Source organism: Staurois parvus, unplaced genomic scaffold (assembly GCF_062004578.1).
Source record: "Staurois parvus isolate SC_StPar_1 unplaced genomic scaffold, SC_StPar_1.0 ptg000009l, whole genome shotgun sequence".
NCBI lineage: Eukaryota > Metazoa > Chordata > Amphibia > Anura > Ranidae > Staurois > Staurois parvus.
Window position 1 is genome coordinate 7,145,214 of NW_028317805.1, and position 17,004 is coordinate 7,162,217.

General features: G+C 40.9%; 1 protein-coding gene across 3 annotated transcripts in view; it reads right to left on the bottom strand.

The window, feature by feature from the left end:
* MGMT (O-6-methylguanine-DNA methyltransferase) overlaps positions 1–17,004 on the bottom strand; it is a 625,576-nt gene that overhangs the window by 463,999 nt on the left and 144,573 nt on the right. For all 3 annotated transcript variants that reach the window (XM_089669522.1, XM_089669514.1, XM_089669506.1), the window contains one exon: positions 4,822–4,955. In XM_089669522.1, the coding sequence (XP_089525648.1) occupies positions 4,822–4,955 (134 nt within the window). The remainder of the gene's footprint in view (positions 1–4,821; positions 4,956–17,004) is intronic.

Consider the following 17,004-nt stretch of genomic DNA (forward strand, 5'->3'; position numbering starts at 1 on the left):
GCGTGCTTCACTGGCTGGAGGGCTTAGCAGCTTTTCATTTGTGAGCGCTGAAGAGGGGCTCCCCTGTGTCCCAAACAAAAGATACGCTGCGAGAGAACGCTGTAAACGCTTCACCTGCTGGAGCCAATGAGAGAGAATAAGGTTTGTCTCTGGCATCAGCCAGCATGCAAACAAGTGAACTATTTTTTTTCTCTATACTTCTGCAATATTGTGTGAGGAACTTTTAATACTCAAACAAATACACACGGGAACTTCTTTACTGTTTATCGGTTTAAACTTTTTTTTTTTCAGGGCTGGCAACAAACCATCGGTTAAGCTGCAGAGGAAACCTACAGCACTGTGACAAGGTATGCGCCCCTCTCCCTAGTTTTGTTAACCTTGCTGCATATTAAAGCGGTATTAAATCCCAAACCAAAAAATGTCATATATTGCTGCGTAAAATCATTAGATGGGGTGGCTGCATTTGTTTTAATTTTTTTAGCTTTTTTTTCCTCCTTTTCGCTTTGTGATCTGGTCAGTAACACACCTCCTGTATTAGAATGCCTCCACTCTAGATAAAGGAGCTCAGGGGCACCTTTGGACTGCAGCATCGTCAATATGGGGGGAGGGGATTGTTAGATGTACTCGAAGATTTACATTACACAAACTCAAAATAATACTTTATAGGCAGTTACTGCAAACATTGTTTTAAATAAAAGCTGACCAATGTCAGCAACCTTTCAGTGTTAAATGGTTTGTTTCAACCCTCTAACTGCTAAATCTGCAGGAGAGCTTGTTCTTTTGAAAAACAGACAGTGGCAGGATCACCAAGTGAAAATAATAGAAATGAAGCCTAAAAAAAAAAACCAATGCAGCAATCATGTCTAAGAATTGTAATCTGTAGTATAATAAATGCTTACTTTTTGGTTTAATACCACTTTAACATTAAGTTGGGGCAGATCATTTTGTTGGCTGTTGGAAAATATATGGACAAACCCTCAGATAAAACAAACATTTGTGGTATTCAGGTTTTACCTATAAAATAGGCAGATTACACAAAGTATGACTGGCCAAGGGCTAAATTGCCATTCCAAAAGGTCTAATCTATGGCTGCATTGCAAAATTACAGTATATAACACTTGAAATAAAGTATGCAGTCTGGGCGTTATGACTTTGGTACAGGGGCAACATTTCTAGATGCTGCTAGTAGTTCCAAAAATTATTTTTTTACTTCGTATCTATACAAAGTATCAGCTGATGTCACTTCCTGCAACCCCACTGCAGTCCACTGACTCTCAAATGATAGAACACCGAAAAAAGGGAGCAGGTTGGGAAAGCAGCATAGGCTCTCTAACACTGACAACCAAAAACCAAAAGTCCCACTACACCCAGACAGAGCAGTCCACCTCATCCATAGTTATATGTATCTTCAGTAATAGGACTCTTACTATATATATGAAGATCCGACAGCACTTTGGCACTCACACTGTTCTGTGAACGTTTCAGCACATGATCACAGGTATTGACACATTGGGGTTGATTTACTAAAGGCAAATACACTGTGTGCATAATTATTAAACAAGTTGTATTCTTGAGGATTAATTTCATTATTGAACAACTACAGTGCTCTAGGTCAATTCAAAATGTTAATAAACCTCAAACCTGAATATTTAAGACAGGTGAGGTTTTGGCTTTCTTAGAAGAATATCTTTGTGTGCACAATTATTGGGCAACTATTAGTGTGCAGAAAGATTATGCAGCTAAATGAAAAATACAAATTTTCCCACCTCACTTGTTTATTTTCATCTATTAAAGTGAATAGAAATAACTAAAAATGTATTTTGAGTTTATTTTATGGATTCTGTCAGTTTCTTGATCTGTTGATGATCAACGTTTTGTGCAGCAGCAGCAACCACAGCCTTCCAGACACTGTTCAGAGGTGTATTGTTTTCCTTCACCATAAATCTTCCGTTTAAGAAGGACCCACAAGTTCTCAATAGTGTTTAGGTCAGGTGAGAAAGGGGGCCATGTCATTATTCTTTCATCTTTCAAGGCCTGTACTGGCAAGCCACGCAGTGGAGTACTTCAATGCATGCGATGGAGCATTGTCCTGCATACATATCGTGGTCTTCTTGAAAGATGCAGACTGTTTCCTGTACCACTGCTTGAAGAAAGTTTCTTCTAAAAACTGGCAGTAGGTTTGGGAGTTGATTTTGAGTCCATCTTCAACCCGAAAAAGTCCAACTAGCTCATCTTTAATAATACCAGCCCATACCGGTACCCCAACTCTACCTTGCTGGTGTCTGAGTCGAAGTGGAGCTCTGTGCCCATTACTGATCCAACCATGAGCCCATCCATCTAGTCTATCAAGAGTCACTCCCATCTCATCAGTTCATAAAACCTTTAAAAAAAATCTGTCTTCAGATATTTCTTGGCCAAGTCTTGATGTTTCAACTTATGTGTTTTGTTCAGTGGTGGTTGGGTTTCAGCCTTTCTTATCTTGGTTGTATTTCTGAGCACTGAACACCTTGTACTTCTGGGCACTCCAGGTAGGTTGCAGCTCTGGAATATGACAGCACTGGAGGATTCCTGGTAGCTTCACATTTGATTCTTCTCAAATCTCTAGCAGTTAATTTGCATCTTTTTCTCAACACGTTTCTTGCGACCCTGTTGACATAACGTTTGGCGGTTCTGTTATCATGCCCCAATATCTTAGCAATTTCAAGAGTGCTGCATCCCTCTGAAAAACTTTTTACAATTTTTGACTTTTCAGAGTCAGTTAAAGCTCTTTTTTGGCCCATTTTGCCTGAGGAAAAGAAGCTGCCTAACAATTAATAAAACAAATAAAAGAAGCGCTCCAACCCCTGTGGAAGTCAACAAATCACAAGCCCAGGAACAGATAAAATCGAAATTCACTTTAATGGATTAAAAAGCAAGCATGACATGTAGGAGTGCCTAGATTGATACAACGAATCTGGAGGATGACACATAAACTGTTGCTCAGCCCAGGAGCCTCAGGACAGTGTAAGGAGTGTGTGGATGGCGGCAGCTGGGATCACTAAGATGGCACATCTGGCGGAGGTCACATGTCCCAGACTTGGATGTAATGTCATACACCTGGCGAGAGACCACCCGAACAAGGGCTGGTGAGGGCAAACTGGAAGCCTAGGGTAGCATTCAAACCATGTCAAACCAAAGCAAAAAAGCCGGTCATCAAAACCATAACATGTTTCAGGGACTTGCCTCTTCCTCAGATCATGTGTAATTATTGCCTAATAATTATGCACACCTAAATATACTGTGTCGATCTCCTTAGGCCACACCCTCCCTCATTACACAAATACAAATAAGCATTCGTGTTTATACAGCTTGGAGTTGGATAATATGCATAAAAATAATGATTTGATCAAAACACTCACTTGCCTAATAATTGTGCACATCGTTTAGACTGCACTTTGTAAGTATAGTTGCATCCACTTTCCCCAGAGTTTAGTGAATGTGATGAAGCTTTACTTTGTAAAGAATACCCAATCAGTTGCAAGGAAAATATAAAAAAAAAGAAAAAAAAAAGGAACAAAACATTTTTGCTTGCAGGTGATTGGATTATGAAAATCAGAACTTCAGAGTGCATACACACACCTCAAACTTAGCACACCACATAGCATGCAAGAGAATACACCTGCTGTGTGCTAGTAAAAAGTCAAGTGCATTTCTGAATTATTTAGATGCTCTAGTAAATGAGCACAACACAGTATGAGTAGGCACTTCTGCCATTTGGCATGATGCACATATAGGGTAACGTGTGCAAGTGTAAGGAGATATATATAGGAGAGGTCTGAACTGGGCAATGTACACAAGTGCAATAATATGCCTATGAAGATCAAAGACAATGCAATGTGGCAACTGTGATCTAAGCTGTATCTGCAAATACAGGCTCTTCTTAGCAAGTGTACAAGGCTTTGCTAATATGGTGTAAAATTATGTAATGCTGAGTTTAGACTCCACAGTGGCATAATCACTACACATTTTATTTTTGTTTTTGAAAAAGCCATAGTGCTAAGGACAAACCGTTTCTTCAGAGAAAAAATAATCGGTCACAAGTATGTTTTAGGCTCTTCACTGCTCCCATTGCTAGCAATGCTCAGCTCAATCACACTGCTAGGGGGACACTAGGTATGTGTGTCTGGCATACAAGGACATATCTGGTATGCTACAAGGGGGTCAGGTAATAAACAGTGCAAGTGTAGTTTTTCAATATCTTCAAGCCTTCACTGAAGGTACTGTGTAAATAGTTCAACACTTATGTCACAAATACAAACAGAAAGTGGAAAATAGAGCAGAGTTCCTTTAATACAAATGTAAGTGTCTAGGTAGGTCTGTTACATGTCAGTATGAGGGTACAGGTTATATTACTAAGGCAAAGTATTCACCAGGGTGAATATATGTATTTATGATACATGACAAGCATTGAATATAGTTTCATGGTATTTTACCTTTAGTACCTACAATGTGGTTACTGCTTATGTCCACAGCAATAATGCCAAATTATCAGATGATGACAACCAAGAAGGAATTAGTTGAAGACTAGCATGTATTCACTCCTTCAGACCACCATGGACATAAACAGCTGGAAGACCTCCAAGGTTACCATTATAGTTATAAATACAGTAGTTTGTTATTTAAACGCACACAATTGATAAGATAAAAGGCAGTAAACCTACCAAAACTCAATTTGATCTCAATTCTGGTCAACAGAAATTGTGGAAGTGGAATATTGACCAGTGCATCTTGCTGCCTGTGAAGGTGTATTAGCAGTGTATAACCATTGACTATTAAACTTACCCACAGTCTGCAGCACCATCACCTTTCAGCTTTATCTCATGTATCCCTTCTTTACAACCGGACACCAGGATTTCTCCAATAGAACTTTTAATCAGGACTTCTTGCAGCTTGCAGTTTCCACTTATGACAGACATCTGTAACACAATGAATTCACTGATAAAGATCAAACATGTTCCTTGTTAAAAGAGTCATAAGCTGCATTCATTGTTTATCATGGGCACAGTAGAACAAATCTCAATTATCCAAGAAGCAGCAAAACGATCAACTAATTACATATGCATACATATCAGCATTAGAAAGCCCATACACAATCCCACCACAGTCCACCTGTTATCCACTTCATGTGAGGCACAAAGCAGTTCTGAGTGGGGATGTGGCCTTGGCTCTAGCTTGTAGTGACTGGCTGAATTTGAGCAACCTGAATGCTTTTGAGCTTCCATGGCTGGATCAGGTCAAGAAATGGTGAGCAGCTGAAAATATGGTAATAACCTTAGAGCCACTTATTTCAGACAGCTGCATACATGTTGGGGAACTTACAAAAGTCAGCAGTGAGAGGGCCTATGCTCTGGTTTTCTATTATTCAAGAAAAAAAGTTCCAGGAACACAAACCTGAGTACCAGCCCTTTCTGCTATGTCAGCTATGCTGACAAAAATCTGGTAATGTCCTGTAACACACAATACGGCAATTCTCTAATAGAAGCATTGCAATGTATTGTTGTTACCCGAGTAGGACAGTGGGTTCCCCTTTAAAGAAAATCTATGGTCACAGCATACACGTTCATTTTATATCATCATACTTGTAATAGCAATACATACAACAGTTATTTTTGACAATCCAACATAAGCTTACTTTAAAAATCTTCTTTCACGCTGTGAATTTGCCTGTCTGTTGGTACCTTGTTCCAAAACCTCTCGGATTCCCTGCTTGCTTTGCAGCTTCTCCGCTGTTCACCTTCAGTTTCTAAAGACTACATATCCCATGATATCTTACTGCCTGTAAGCTGTGATTCCTGTACTGACTCCTCTCTGCACCTCTGTAATTCAGAAGGCAGGATAGGTGAAATGTGTGATACAGCAGTGCCTACTCACAGGGCCTAGTGACTACATGTCACAGAACTGAAAGAAGTAACTATGTGGGGATCTTCACAAAGTAAATATATAAAAAATATAATTCAGATTAAGAGGAGTAGGTCAGAAATAATTGAAATACAATGTAAAAATGAATATATGACATTACATTTTGACCACAGATATGGTTTATTGAGAATGTGAACTGAGAGAGAGCCAAATTTAGTTCTGTGTAACTTCCTTCCAAAAGCTGCTTCCTCCTCATGGGATTTGCAACACATACTATTAAATGTCATAGCTATTTTCGCAACACATGTCACTAATCTGCATATCTGCACACTTTTGGCATAGAAAAAAGAAGTTTAGATTAGACTTCTTAGGACAATAACCATGTAGTGTTTTTCTTTTTAATAAGGCAATGTAAATAGAAATGATAATTTACTTCTGTCTCCAATGACACTTAAATCTCAGGTAGTCTTATACTGGACATATATAGTACAATCAACCATGCATCTTCACCATTTGAGCTCCGGAGGATTTACCCCCTTCATGTCCAGGCCATTTGTTGCTTTTTGATACTGCAATATTTTAACTAACAATTGCGCAGTCATACAAATGAAATATAATTTTTTTTTACACAAATAGAGCTTTATTTTGGTGGTATTTGATCCTTTTTTATTTATTTTTTTTGCACTATATATGAAAAGAGACTGAAAAAAAAATAAAAATATACAATTTAGGCCAATATGTATTCTGCTAAACGTTTCGTAAAAAAAATTCCAATAAGCATATACAGTCAGGTCCATAAATATTGGGACATGGACACAATTCTAACATTTTTGGCTCTATACACCACCACAATGGATTTGAAATGAAACAAACAAGATGTGCTTTAACTGCAGACTGTCAGCTTTAATTTGAGGGTATTTATATCCAAATCAGGTGAACGGTGTAGGAATTACAACAGTTTGCATATGTGCCTCCCACTTGTTAAGGGACCAAAAGTAATGGGACAAATGGCTTCTCAGCTGTTCCATGGCCAGGTGTGTGTTATTCCCTCATTATCCCAATTACAATGAGCAGATAAAAGGTCCAGAGTTAATTTCAAGTGTGCTATTTGCATTTGGAATCTGTTGCTGTCAACTCTCAAGATGAGATCCAAAGAGCTGTCACTATCAGTGAAGCAAGCCATCATTAGGCTGAAAAAACAAAACAAACCCATCAGTGAGATAGCAAAAACATTAGGCGTGGCCAAAACAACTGTTTGGAACATTCTAAAAAAGAAGGAACGCACCGGTGAGCTCAGCAATACCAAAAGACCCGGAAGACCACGGAAAACAACTGTGGTGGATGACCAAAGAATTCTTTCCCTGGTGAAGAAAACACCCATCACAACAGTTGGCCAGATCAAGAACACTCTCCAGGAGGTAGGTGTATGTGTGTCAAAGTCAACAATCAAGAGAAGACTTCACCAGAGTGAATACAGAGGGTTCACCACAAGATGGAAACCATTGGTGAGCCTCAAAAACAGGAAGGCCAGATTAGAGTTTGCCAAACGACATCTAAAAAGCCTTCACAGTTCTGGAACAACATCCTATGGACAGATGAGACCGAGATCAACTTGTACCAGAGTGATGGGAAGAGAAGAGTATGGAGAAGGAAAGGAACTGCTCATGATCCTAAGCATACCACCTCACCAGTGAAGCATGGTGGTGGTAGTGTCATGGCGTGGGCATGTATGGCTGCCAATGGAACTGGTTCTCTTGTATTTATTGATGATGTGACTGCTGACAAAAGCAGCAGGATGAATTCTGAAGTGTTTCGGGCAATATTATCTGCTCATATTCAGCTAAATGCTTCACAACTCATTGGACGCCGCTTCACAGTGCAGATGGACAATGACCCAAAGCATACTGCAAAAGCAACCAAAGAGTTTATTAAGGGAAAGAAGTGGAATGTTATGCAATGGCCAAGTCAATCACCTGACCTGAATCCGATTGAGCATGCATTTCACTTGCTGAAGACAAAACTGAAGGGAAAATGCCCCAAGAACAAGCAGGAACTGAAGACAGTTGCAGTAGAGGCCTGGCAGAGCATCACCAGGGATGAAACCCAGCGTCTGGTGATGTCTATACGTTCCAGACTTCAGGCTGTAATTGACTGCAAAGGATTTGCAACCAAGTATTAAAAAGTGAAAGTTTTATTTATGATTATTATTCTGTACCATTACTTTTGGTCCCTTAACAAGTGGGAGGCACATATGCAAACTGTTGTAATTCCTACACCGTTCACCTGATTTGGATATAAATACCCTCAAATTAAAGCTGACAGTCTGCAGTTAAAGCACATCTTGTTTGTTTCATTTCAAATCCATTGTGGTGGTGTATAGAGCCAAAAACGTTAGAATTGTGTCCATGTCCCAATATTTATGGACCTGACTGTATTGATTTGTTTTTGCGCAAAAGTTATAACAGGTACAAACTATAGTATATATACTGGAATTTTCATTTATTTCTTTTTTTTTATGCTAGTAATGGCGGCGATCAGCGACTTATATGATAGTATGGCAGGCAATTTGACACTTTGTGAGAACCAGTGACATTAATACAGTGATCAGTGCTAACAATATACACTGTCACTGCACTAATGATACTATCTGGGAAGGGGTTAAACATCAGGGCGATCAAAGGGTTAAATGCGCGCCTAACCAGTGTTTATGCATGTACTGCGAGGTATTTTCACTAAGGAATGTGCTGATTTTTATTCCCTGCTTTGCAGGGAAACAAAAACCGGCATATCCCCACTGACAGAACAGAGCTCTGTATTTTTTTACATCGAGAGAGCTCTTCCCTGTCTTCCTCCTCGCCGATCAGCGGGTGCCAGCAGGCAATCATTGACCGGCACTCACTGATCGGCTTGCGCTCTGACTAATCACCGTCAGGGCGCCATTAGCATATGCGCCCTGCCCGGAAGTGATCACGTACTAGATTAGGTGATTCAGCACAGGACAGCCGCTCTGCCTCTGTAATCCCATGGGAGGTGGTCGGCAAATGGTTAAAAGGTAAAGCTGGGGTTTATTTGAAATTGTTTTTATAACTGCTAATTGAAGCACCTGCTCTCTTGGTCCTTTAAAATGACTTATTTTTTTTAATTGGTTGACTTTCTAAATTCGTATTTATTTGCAGCAGTCTTTGTGAATTGACTTTTGCATGCAATGCACAACATAAATGTATAACCTAGTGTGCCTGCAGTAGTTCAATGGGTTTGTGCAAAAGTAACGCACTAACAGCACTGTTTTAGATAATAAGGCTCCTTTCACACAGACTTTCTGTCAGTTTTTCAGGCGGATCTGATTGGAAGCTCCATGTAGGACTTACAGTAAGGCGGATGTAAACAGACTTGTGTACATTTACATCCACCTTCCTCTTTGTCGGAGCCTGGGTCCGAACCTGGGACTTCTGCGGTGTGTGGCAAAGTCTCTTCTTGCTGAGCCATCTGGAATTCTGGACAGCTCCCTTGACAATTATTTGAATGATCCTGCTATGACCTTGTTTGTCACAAACCTTGAACCCTTTGCTCCTCTCATGAACTTCCTGATTTAAGCCATATATTTGCACTTCCTGTTTGCCAGATTATTGTGCTCTCTTCAGCCGGTATCTCACTCCTTGCCTTCCCTGCTGCCATCAATATTTTGTTATTGAACCCTGGCTTGTTCCTCGACTATGCTTCTGCCTGATCCCAACCTGCGACTGCTCATTACTGACCTTTGGCTTGTTTACTGACTACGCTTCTGTTTGATTCTTACCTGCTTAATATGCTACTGGACCTCCGCTTGCTCACCTCCTGGTGGTGTAATCCTGAGGAACGCAGCCTGGTGCTAACACGCAGCAAAATCCATCTCCACCATCAGGAGCTTTGGTAAACACCAGTTAGTACTTAGACTCCGCACCTCAGGTGAGTCCACTCCTCCGCCATGGTGGCCTGCCTGTGTACCTATCCTGCTGGTTTCTGTGTGAGCCTTTCCACCGCTATAGCAACTGGTCTTCGAGCCTGACCATGACACTCTTAGTCCATTAAGGTCAAGAAAGAAAAAAATGGAAAAGGTCTGTGTCCTTTTCAAAAGACATCCGGCAGCCTATTTATTCAATATGGGTCTGGCACAGCCCACTGTCAAAATGTGTTCAAAAACACACACAAAATTGGCATCTATCCTGTTCTGCTCTGATTAAACAGATCTGCTTATGGATCCCCTTACTCAATGTAATGGAGTTTGTCTGTGAAAAGGACCCTTAAAAACATAGTACCATGAAACTTTTTTTTGTAGAACAGTGCATAGAATCTACTCTAATGTACAGTATTCTGACTGATAAGTAAAGCTTTGCTGATATTCTTGTAGCCTTCACCTTTCTTGTGTAAAGAAATAATTTTCTTTTTCAGGCCTTGTGATATTTCTCTTTCATGTGGTGCCATTACTGACAGGATGAAATAGGAAGGGGTTTTCTTTGTTAACTAACTCCCTTTTATAATCAACTGTCTGCTGGACACCTGTTTAACAAGAATTCAACTACAGGTGAGTCTGTTTATTCATTAATTAGGATTTTGTTGTCTAAAATTTAGCATTGCTCCTAAGACTTTAATTGGGGATGTATTCATTTTGCAACATGGTCTTGAATGAATGTTAGGAAAAATACTTTTGTGTGTGTGCAAATTAACAAATATTGTTTGCAATAAATGGCCCACATTTGTGGGAGTATTTTGTAGTATAGTGTCCCATAGAAAATTTTGATTCTGAAAGGAAAGCAAAGGTTTTCTGACAAATCTGTTGGGGTGTACTCATTTATGCTGAGCATAAGCATGTGAATAATTAAAGCTGCAAGCATGAAGTGAAAAAAATCACTTGAATATGTATAAAAGAGTAAATGCTGCGCTGTCACCAATTGGTGATTGTGCAGTATTGACTCTTTTATACAAAATACTGCTTATGTCATATGGTCCAATCTTCTATTCTTCTTTGACAATGAAACATCAAGGAATAGAGATAACCTAGTTCCTCATGGTTCTGCTACAGCTGTGTATGTTTCCTGACATGCAGTTAATAGTAATTGTTGGGTAAATTATGAAAAGGGGAAATGTGGAATCGGTAATTAGTAAAACCTGTAGAAGAACTTGTACAAAACAGTATGTTTAAGCTACCTGAAGGTTGATAACCCTTTCAAGCTCAGTTTTAAATTCTGCTTCGCTACACAACCACATTGAGGGTCCAACAACGAATCCAGCAGCGTAGTCCAACTTGGCAGGGTGGCTGCACAAGATCAAGGGTCTTCTTCTTTCTCAAGATCACAGCCCTTTAATCTGTACCGATTTTTACCAAGAGCAAGAAGCCATTCATAATAATTGACTACAGTAGAGGAATTGATTTTCATGGCAAATTAAGGATCATTTGCAAAATAAAATGCATTTTTGTTTCGTCTCTTTCATCCCCGGTTTTCACAGGAATTGGGATTAGAGAATTAATCTTTTGACACCATTTTAATGGTGGTTTCTGCAGTGCCCTCAATGAGAGTTTCAAATATAGAACAGCTGACAGAGCCCCGTTACAACAATTAAATCCCCTTAAAAATGAGACAGAGGTTATCTTGTAACTGAATTTTAATAGGCACGATCCTCTATATAGACTATTTAAAAGAACAAAATATGTATTACAACTCTCAAGTTTATAGTAGGGTAACCAGCAGGGGCTGGAAGTTGCGCAGTTACACTTGTACAATGCAAATCAGATGTACTATATATGCAAATCAAGAAACACAGCACTCAATTAAGTATAAGGGACTTTCATGTCTTCCAGTGCCTTAATCCTAAATAAGAGAAGGCAGAATCAAACTGCAGACCAGAATTGTCCTCTAATTGACTAGATCTGCATTGTAGAATTTGATTTAATGAACTCTTTAAACAATTCAGTCAAGTTCAGCCCAGCAAATAATAGCATCACTGTCCCACATTCTATGGCAGCATAAGCTGCTCATAAAGTACTGCAAACTAATGAATGTTCAGCTCCTAAACGAAAAGAAATACACTCAACTGAGGAGAAGAGCCCTACATTGTCCTTTACTATTCCTTTCAAAAACACAAAAGGATGATTTCTGTCTTTTGTATGCTTCAGTGCAGAATAATGTAGTATATTATAAAACAAAAATAGTTAAAAATATACAATGAAGCAAGGTTTTTTATAGGGTTACAGCTTGTGGCACGTTGGCGCACATGTTCAAATGCACGATTAATGGCACTAGTTGTCGGTTCCAGCCATGTTATATGAAGCTCATTCTTACATAAGCTCAGTGGTAAGTGGAGTTCCTGTGACCTGACCTGTTTATGCTGCTGACTCGGCTTGACTCTTTTGGATGGACCTTTTGCTGACTTTGTTCTGGTTTTCAACTGTTTGTTACTGACTCCAGCCTGTAACTGATTTCATATGGTGATACTGTACCTTGCTGCCCGCACATTTTTGACTTTGGCTTCACTCTAACAATGTTTCTGTGTCTCGTCTGATACTTTACTGCTTGCCTACTGATGATCTTGGCCTGGTACTGACCATGAGTATACAAGCAAATGTGAAGCACAGAAACAGGACATGGACAGGACAAGAATGGGACTGGGAATGAGGGGAGCAGAGATAGGGTTAAAAAAATACAGGATAAGGCAGGGATCAGGATAATCAGTAAGTGGGCACGTGGCTAACAGGCGAAACACCAAAGCAAAGATGCAAATAAAGGGAGCGGTTATATTCCATCCCAGCAGACAGCATCAGGTGAAGCCTATTTACTGGGATATGCTGGGATACACCTGTGGATGGCTAAATGAACTGCATTCTTCTGTTCTGGGAATTGCAGTGCCACTAGCAGTTGATCCCAAACTTGACTGGCCTGCACAGAGTCCTGACCTCAACACCTTTGGGATGAATTAGAACAGAGATTGTGAGCCAGGCCTTCTCGTCCGACATCAGTGCCTGACCTCACAAATGCACTTCTGGAAGAATGGTCAAACATTCCCATAGACACCCTCCTAAACCTTGTGGACAGCCTTTCCAGAAGAGTTGAAGCTGTTATAGCTGCAAAGGGTGGGCCAACTCAATATTGAACACTACATACTAAGACTGGGATTCCATTAAAGTTCATCTGCATGTAAAGGCAGGCGTCCCAATACTTTTGGCAATATAGTGTATATCCAGTGAAGTGACTGGCCTCAGGTGATACACAGAGATGAAACAAATCCTCCTACATAGATTGTACCAGTTTATCTACAGCTATATTTCCCCTATATCATGGGTGCTCAACCTGTGGCTCTCCAGTTGCTGCGGAACTACAAGTCCCATCATGCATGTAACTGCCAGTGGCTTGCAATGCCTCATGGGACTTGCAGTTTCGCAACAGCTGGAGGGCCACAGGTTAAGCACCCATGCCCTACATCCATTCAAAGTCCAGAGATTATAGTGTGTGAGAGTTCAGAAAAAAGGTGGAGAGCTGAAATTACACGCTGGGGAGCTCTGAGAACTGTCTGGAGGGAAGAAACACCCCCCCCCCCCTTACACACAGCTCACAGGAACAGAGCCAAGGATGTCACTCTGCTGGATGTAGCTCCCATTACCATTTTTCTCTTTGTATCAGAAAAACTGGTCAGAAGTGACTCATGCTGATAGCAGAGGAACGAAGCAGCAGACAGAAATTACACTTGGTACTCTTAATTGAGACAAGTACACACTATAGAGGGATATGCTTTGTTCATATTTCATGTCTGAAGTGTACAACCACTTCAAATACAGAAGTGTGAATTGGGCTGAACAAATTCTTCTGCATCAATATGGACTTTGTGTCAAAGGAGTTTGTTTTACAAGAGCATGAAGCAAATAAGTGAAGTAATTGTTTTTATCTTCTAAATGAATTGATCTAACTGGCTGGAAATTTTCCAATATAGTACCAGTAAATTTCAAACAAACAAAATGCAAGGCACCTGTAAAAGGCATCCTTCCAATGTATTTCAGAACATGCCAGTGCATGTTCCATTCAATACAGAGTTTAATTAGCAAAACTACCAGCAACCTTACCAAGTCCCTTTATACAGATTTATGATTCAGATGCGAGTCAAGCGGGAACAAATTTGTAGCATATCACAGGTGTTTGAACTTTTCAAGTTGTGGCAAAATGAGAAGGTACAGTACATCAATACTATTTTACTTGAAACCTTGCAGACACTTGTGTACCAAAAACTTCTCTCAATCTTCAAATCCCACTACAACGAGCAGCTAGAGCTTTGTGTGGAATAACATTACCATCACTCAGAGAGGACTAGGAGATTTCACTAAAAAGATATGGACATGTAGTACATAAATAAATTCAATGCAATGAATACTAGCCATTTCTGATTTCCCCAAACTTCGGCGGAATTAACTACAGTCTTATATCTTTCTGCTAAGACTCCAGCTCTTCCCACCGGAGGATTCCTCCTGCAACAAACAGGAGGCTCAATGGCCATTGCTCAATATATTCATTATTACGCTGCCACCTTGCCGAGAAATGATACACTAAACTCAGTTGCCATTAACTAGAACCTACACAGACAGCTGTAACTTATCCAGGATTCGGTTTTAAGTACATTGTTCCTGCAAGCTGACAAAACTGAAATACTTCCAATTTCTTTTTTAAATATAATTACATAACTTTGCTTTATTTTCATCTGTCTCTCACTTCTCTTTCAAAGAGGTCTCTATTACTAATCTCAGGCTGTGGTCCCTACCCACAAGATTCTTTTTTTTCTTTTAGCTTTATGTATTTGGTACCTTTTTTGGGTGTTTGCTGTTGTCTTTGACCCCAGCAGGGATATCACTTCCAATATCTGGTCAAAGCATTATAGTTAGGGCATTTATTCAACAACAAAGTTCTGCTTCCTAAACATCCGAATAGAACTTCTGCTTTATTTCAAAATTACCCGGAAAAGATACAAATAATAACTGAACCTTTGGACAATTGAATGTACAAAACTGCTATCTATATCTATTTTAATTATAGGACATGTAGTTCCATAGTAATGTACTAGGCTATGTCATGTCGCTGTTGTGACGTAAAGCTGCTGTTCCACCTTCTTCCAGCAGATGCTACTGCAAACAATTAGTCCAGCAGTAATGGGACTGCAAATTCAATGTAATTAAATTAGTAAGTTTTAAATAAAAGGGGCCATGGGGGATGGGGAGTATAAACCACATCAGAGAAGTATAGGGGTGTCACTGGTGACCTTCTGAAAATGCCAGCTGCCTGGCTTTTATCCTGGCTCACTTACAAGCCAGCCTGCAACTAACCAAATTGATAGTTCACGAGTAAAAACAAGTTTAGTTTTCACACATTTTCAAATATACCTTCAGCTGCCATTATGCTCTTGCTGGGTGTCCAGTGTGTCCTTGCACCTTTAAGAAGAGGTAGGATCCCTCCAGGCATACCCACCCTTAATCTATCCATTACTATATATGTGCTCCAACTTGAGACTCTCAAAATTATAGCGTTAGGACTGCAGTACACTGGGGTGTAGTGATATGGTCACTGCAGCTTATGAATGTAGTTGCAAATGTGTGCAAACCAAACCCTTTGTTTTTAATGTGAACTGTTAGACAGGGTCAATTCAGTTTGTTGCAGGCTGGCTGGTAAGTGAGTTGGGAATTTTTTTTTTACATGCATTGCCCTTCCATGTGCTCCTTGCTGCAAAGGCTAGTTATAGGCTGGGGTGATTGCCATTTGCGTTATCCTGGCCTACTGGCTTCAGTACTTTCACAGTCACTGAATCTTAAAAGGTAACTTCACTTTTGCAGAAAAAAAAAAAAAATTATAGCATATACAACTGCTACACAAACCATAGCGGTTTATTTACTAAAACTGCACAGTACGGGGGGCGCTCACAAGCAGCGCTTGAAGATGGCAACTTGGAGATCGCACTCCTCCACCACTAGACACATCAGCAATCACCCCAGCCTCCTGGAGAGCTCTCCACTGCCCTCTGCCAGCACCCCCACCCTCTGCCGACTCGATACAGCACATGGGGAAGAAAACAGCAACCACCTGCACCCAAGAATAACGGACCCCTCCAGTCTTGAGGCCTGCCCACCGGCACACGTCAGAAGCCCCAGCCTCAATTTTGGAGGCTTCATCGCCGTTCCTCCCAGGCAACCTGGGCACTCCGTTAGACATTGAGAGCCTGCCGGACATCTCTCCTGATCACCCGCTGCCCACCTTGCGGGACGCAGATCTCCTGGCAAGATTTAAAACCATGCTGCAGCAGGAGCTCACCACAGCCACCTCCAGACTGGCCACCCATCTCATTAAGGAGAACTAGGCAATCGCACCAATGACCTTGAAGATAAGATGGATGCTGTGGTCACAGTCATAGAAAATCATGAGCAGAACCTATCAGATTTGAAAAGGAGCTTGAAGCAGCTCTCCTGCGGTTGGAGGACTTTGAAAACAGGTCCCATTGGGGTAACTTGCACCTGTGTGGCCTGCCTGAAACCATCATAGATCTCACGTCCACTGCCATCGTGCTTTTCCAGGAGCTGGTGCCAGCGATACCGATAGACCGCCTGGAGTTCAACCGCATCAACCATGCTCTGGGGCCGAAGAAGACTGAGGGTCCCCCCAGGGATGTCATAATTAAATTCACCTACTACCACACGAAAGAAACGCTTCTGCGGGCTGCACAAGATAAACAGGTTCATTTCCAGGGCCACCCAATCAACTGTTTTCAGACCTGGCACAGTCCACCATACAGAAATGTCAACAGATGAAGCCCTACACATCAATCCTCCTAAACCGCTACATTAAATACAAATGGGGCTTCCCATTCAAGCTTACTTTCACTCACCAAGGCCCGGAGCCATGTTGTCCACAACACGGAAGAGGCAAAGTTGACCCTGGAAGCACTGCACCTTTTGCCCCACGGGACACCATCAACAGCCCAATGCAGCCCTCCAGCTCACATCCTTTTTCCTCTCAACTGGGTCACATGTGGGAGAAAGCTGGAAGCCGTAAGCGCTCCCTCCCCAGTCTCCCTCCCCTATCAGGATCCTCATGGTCCGAACCA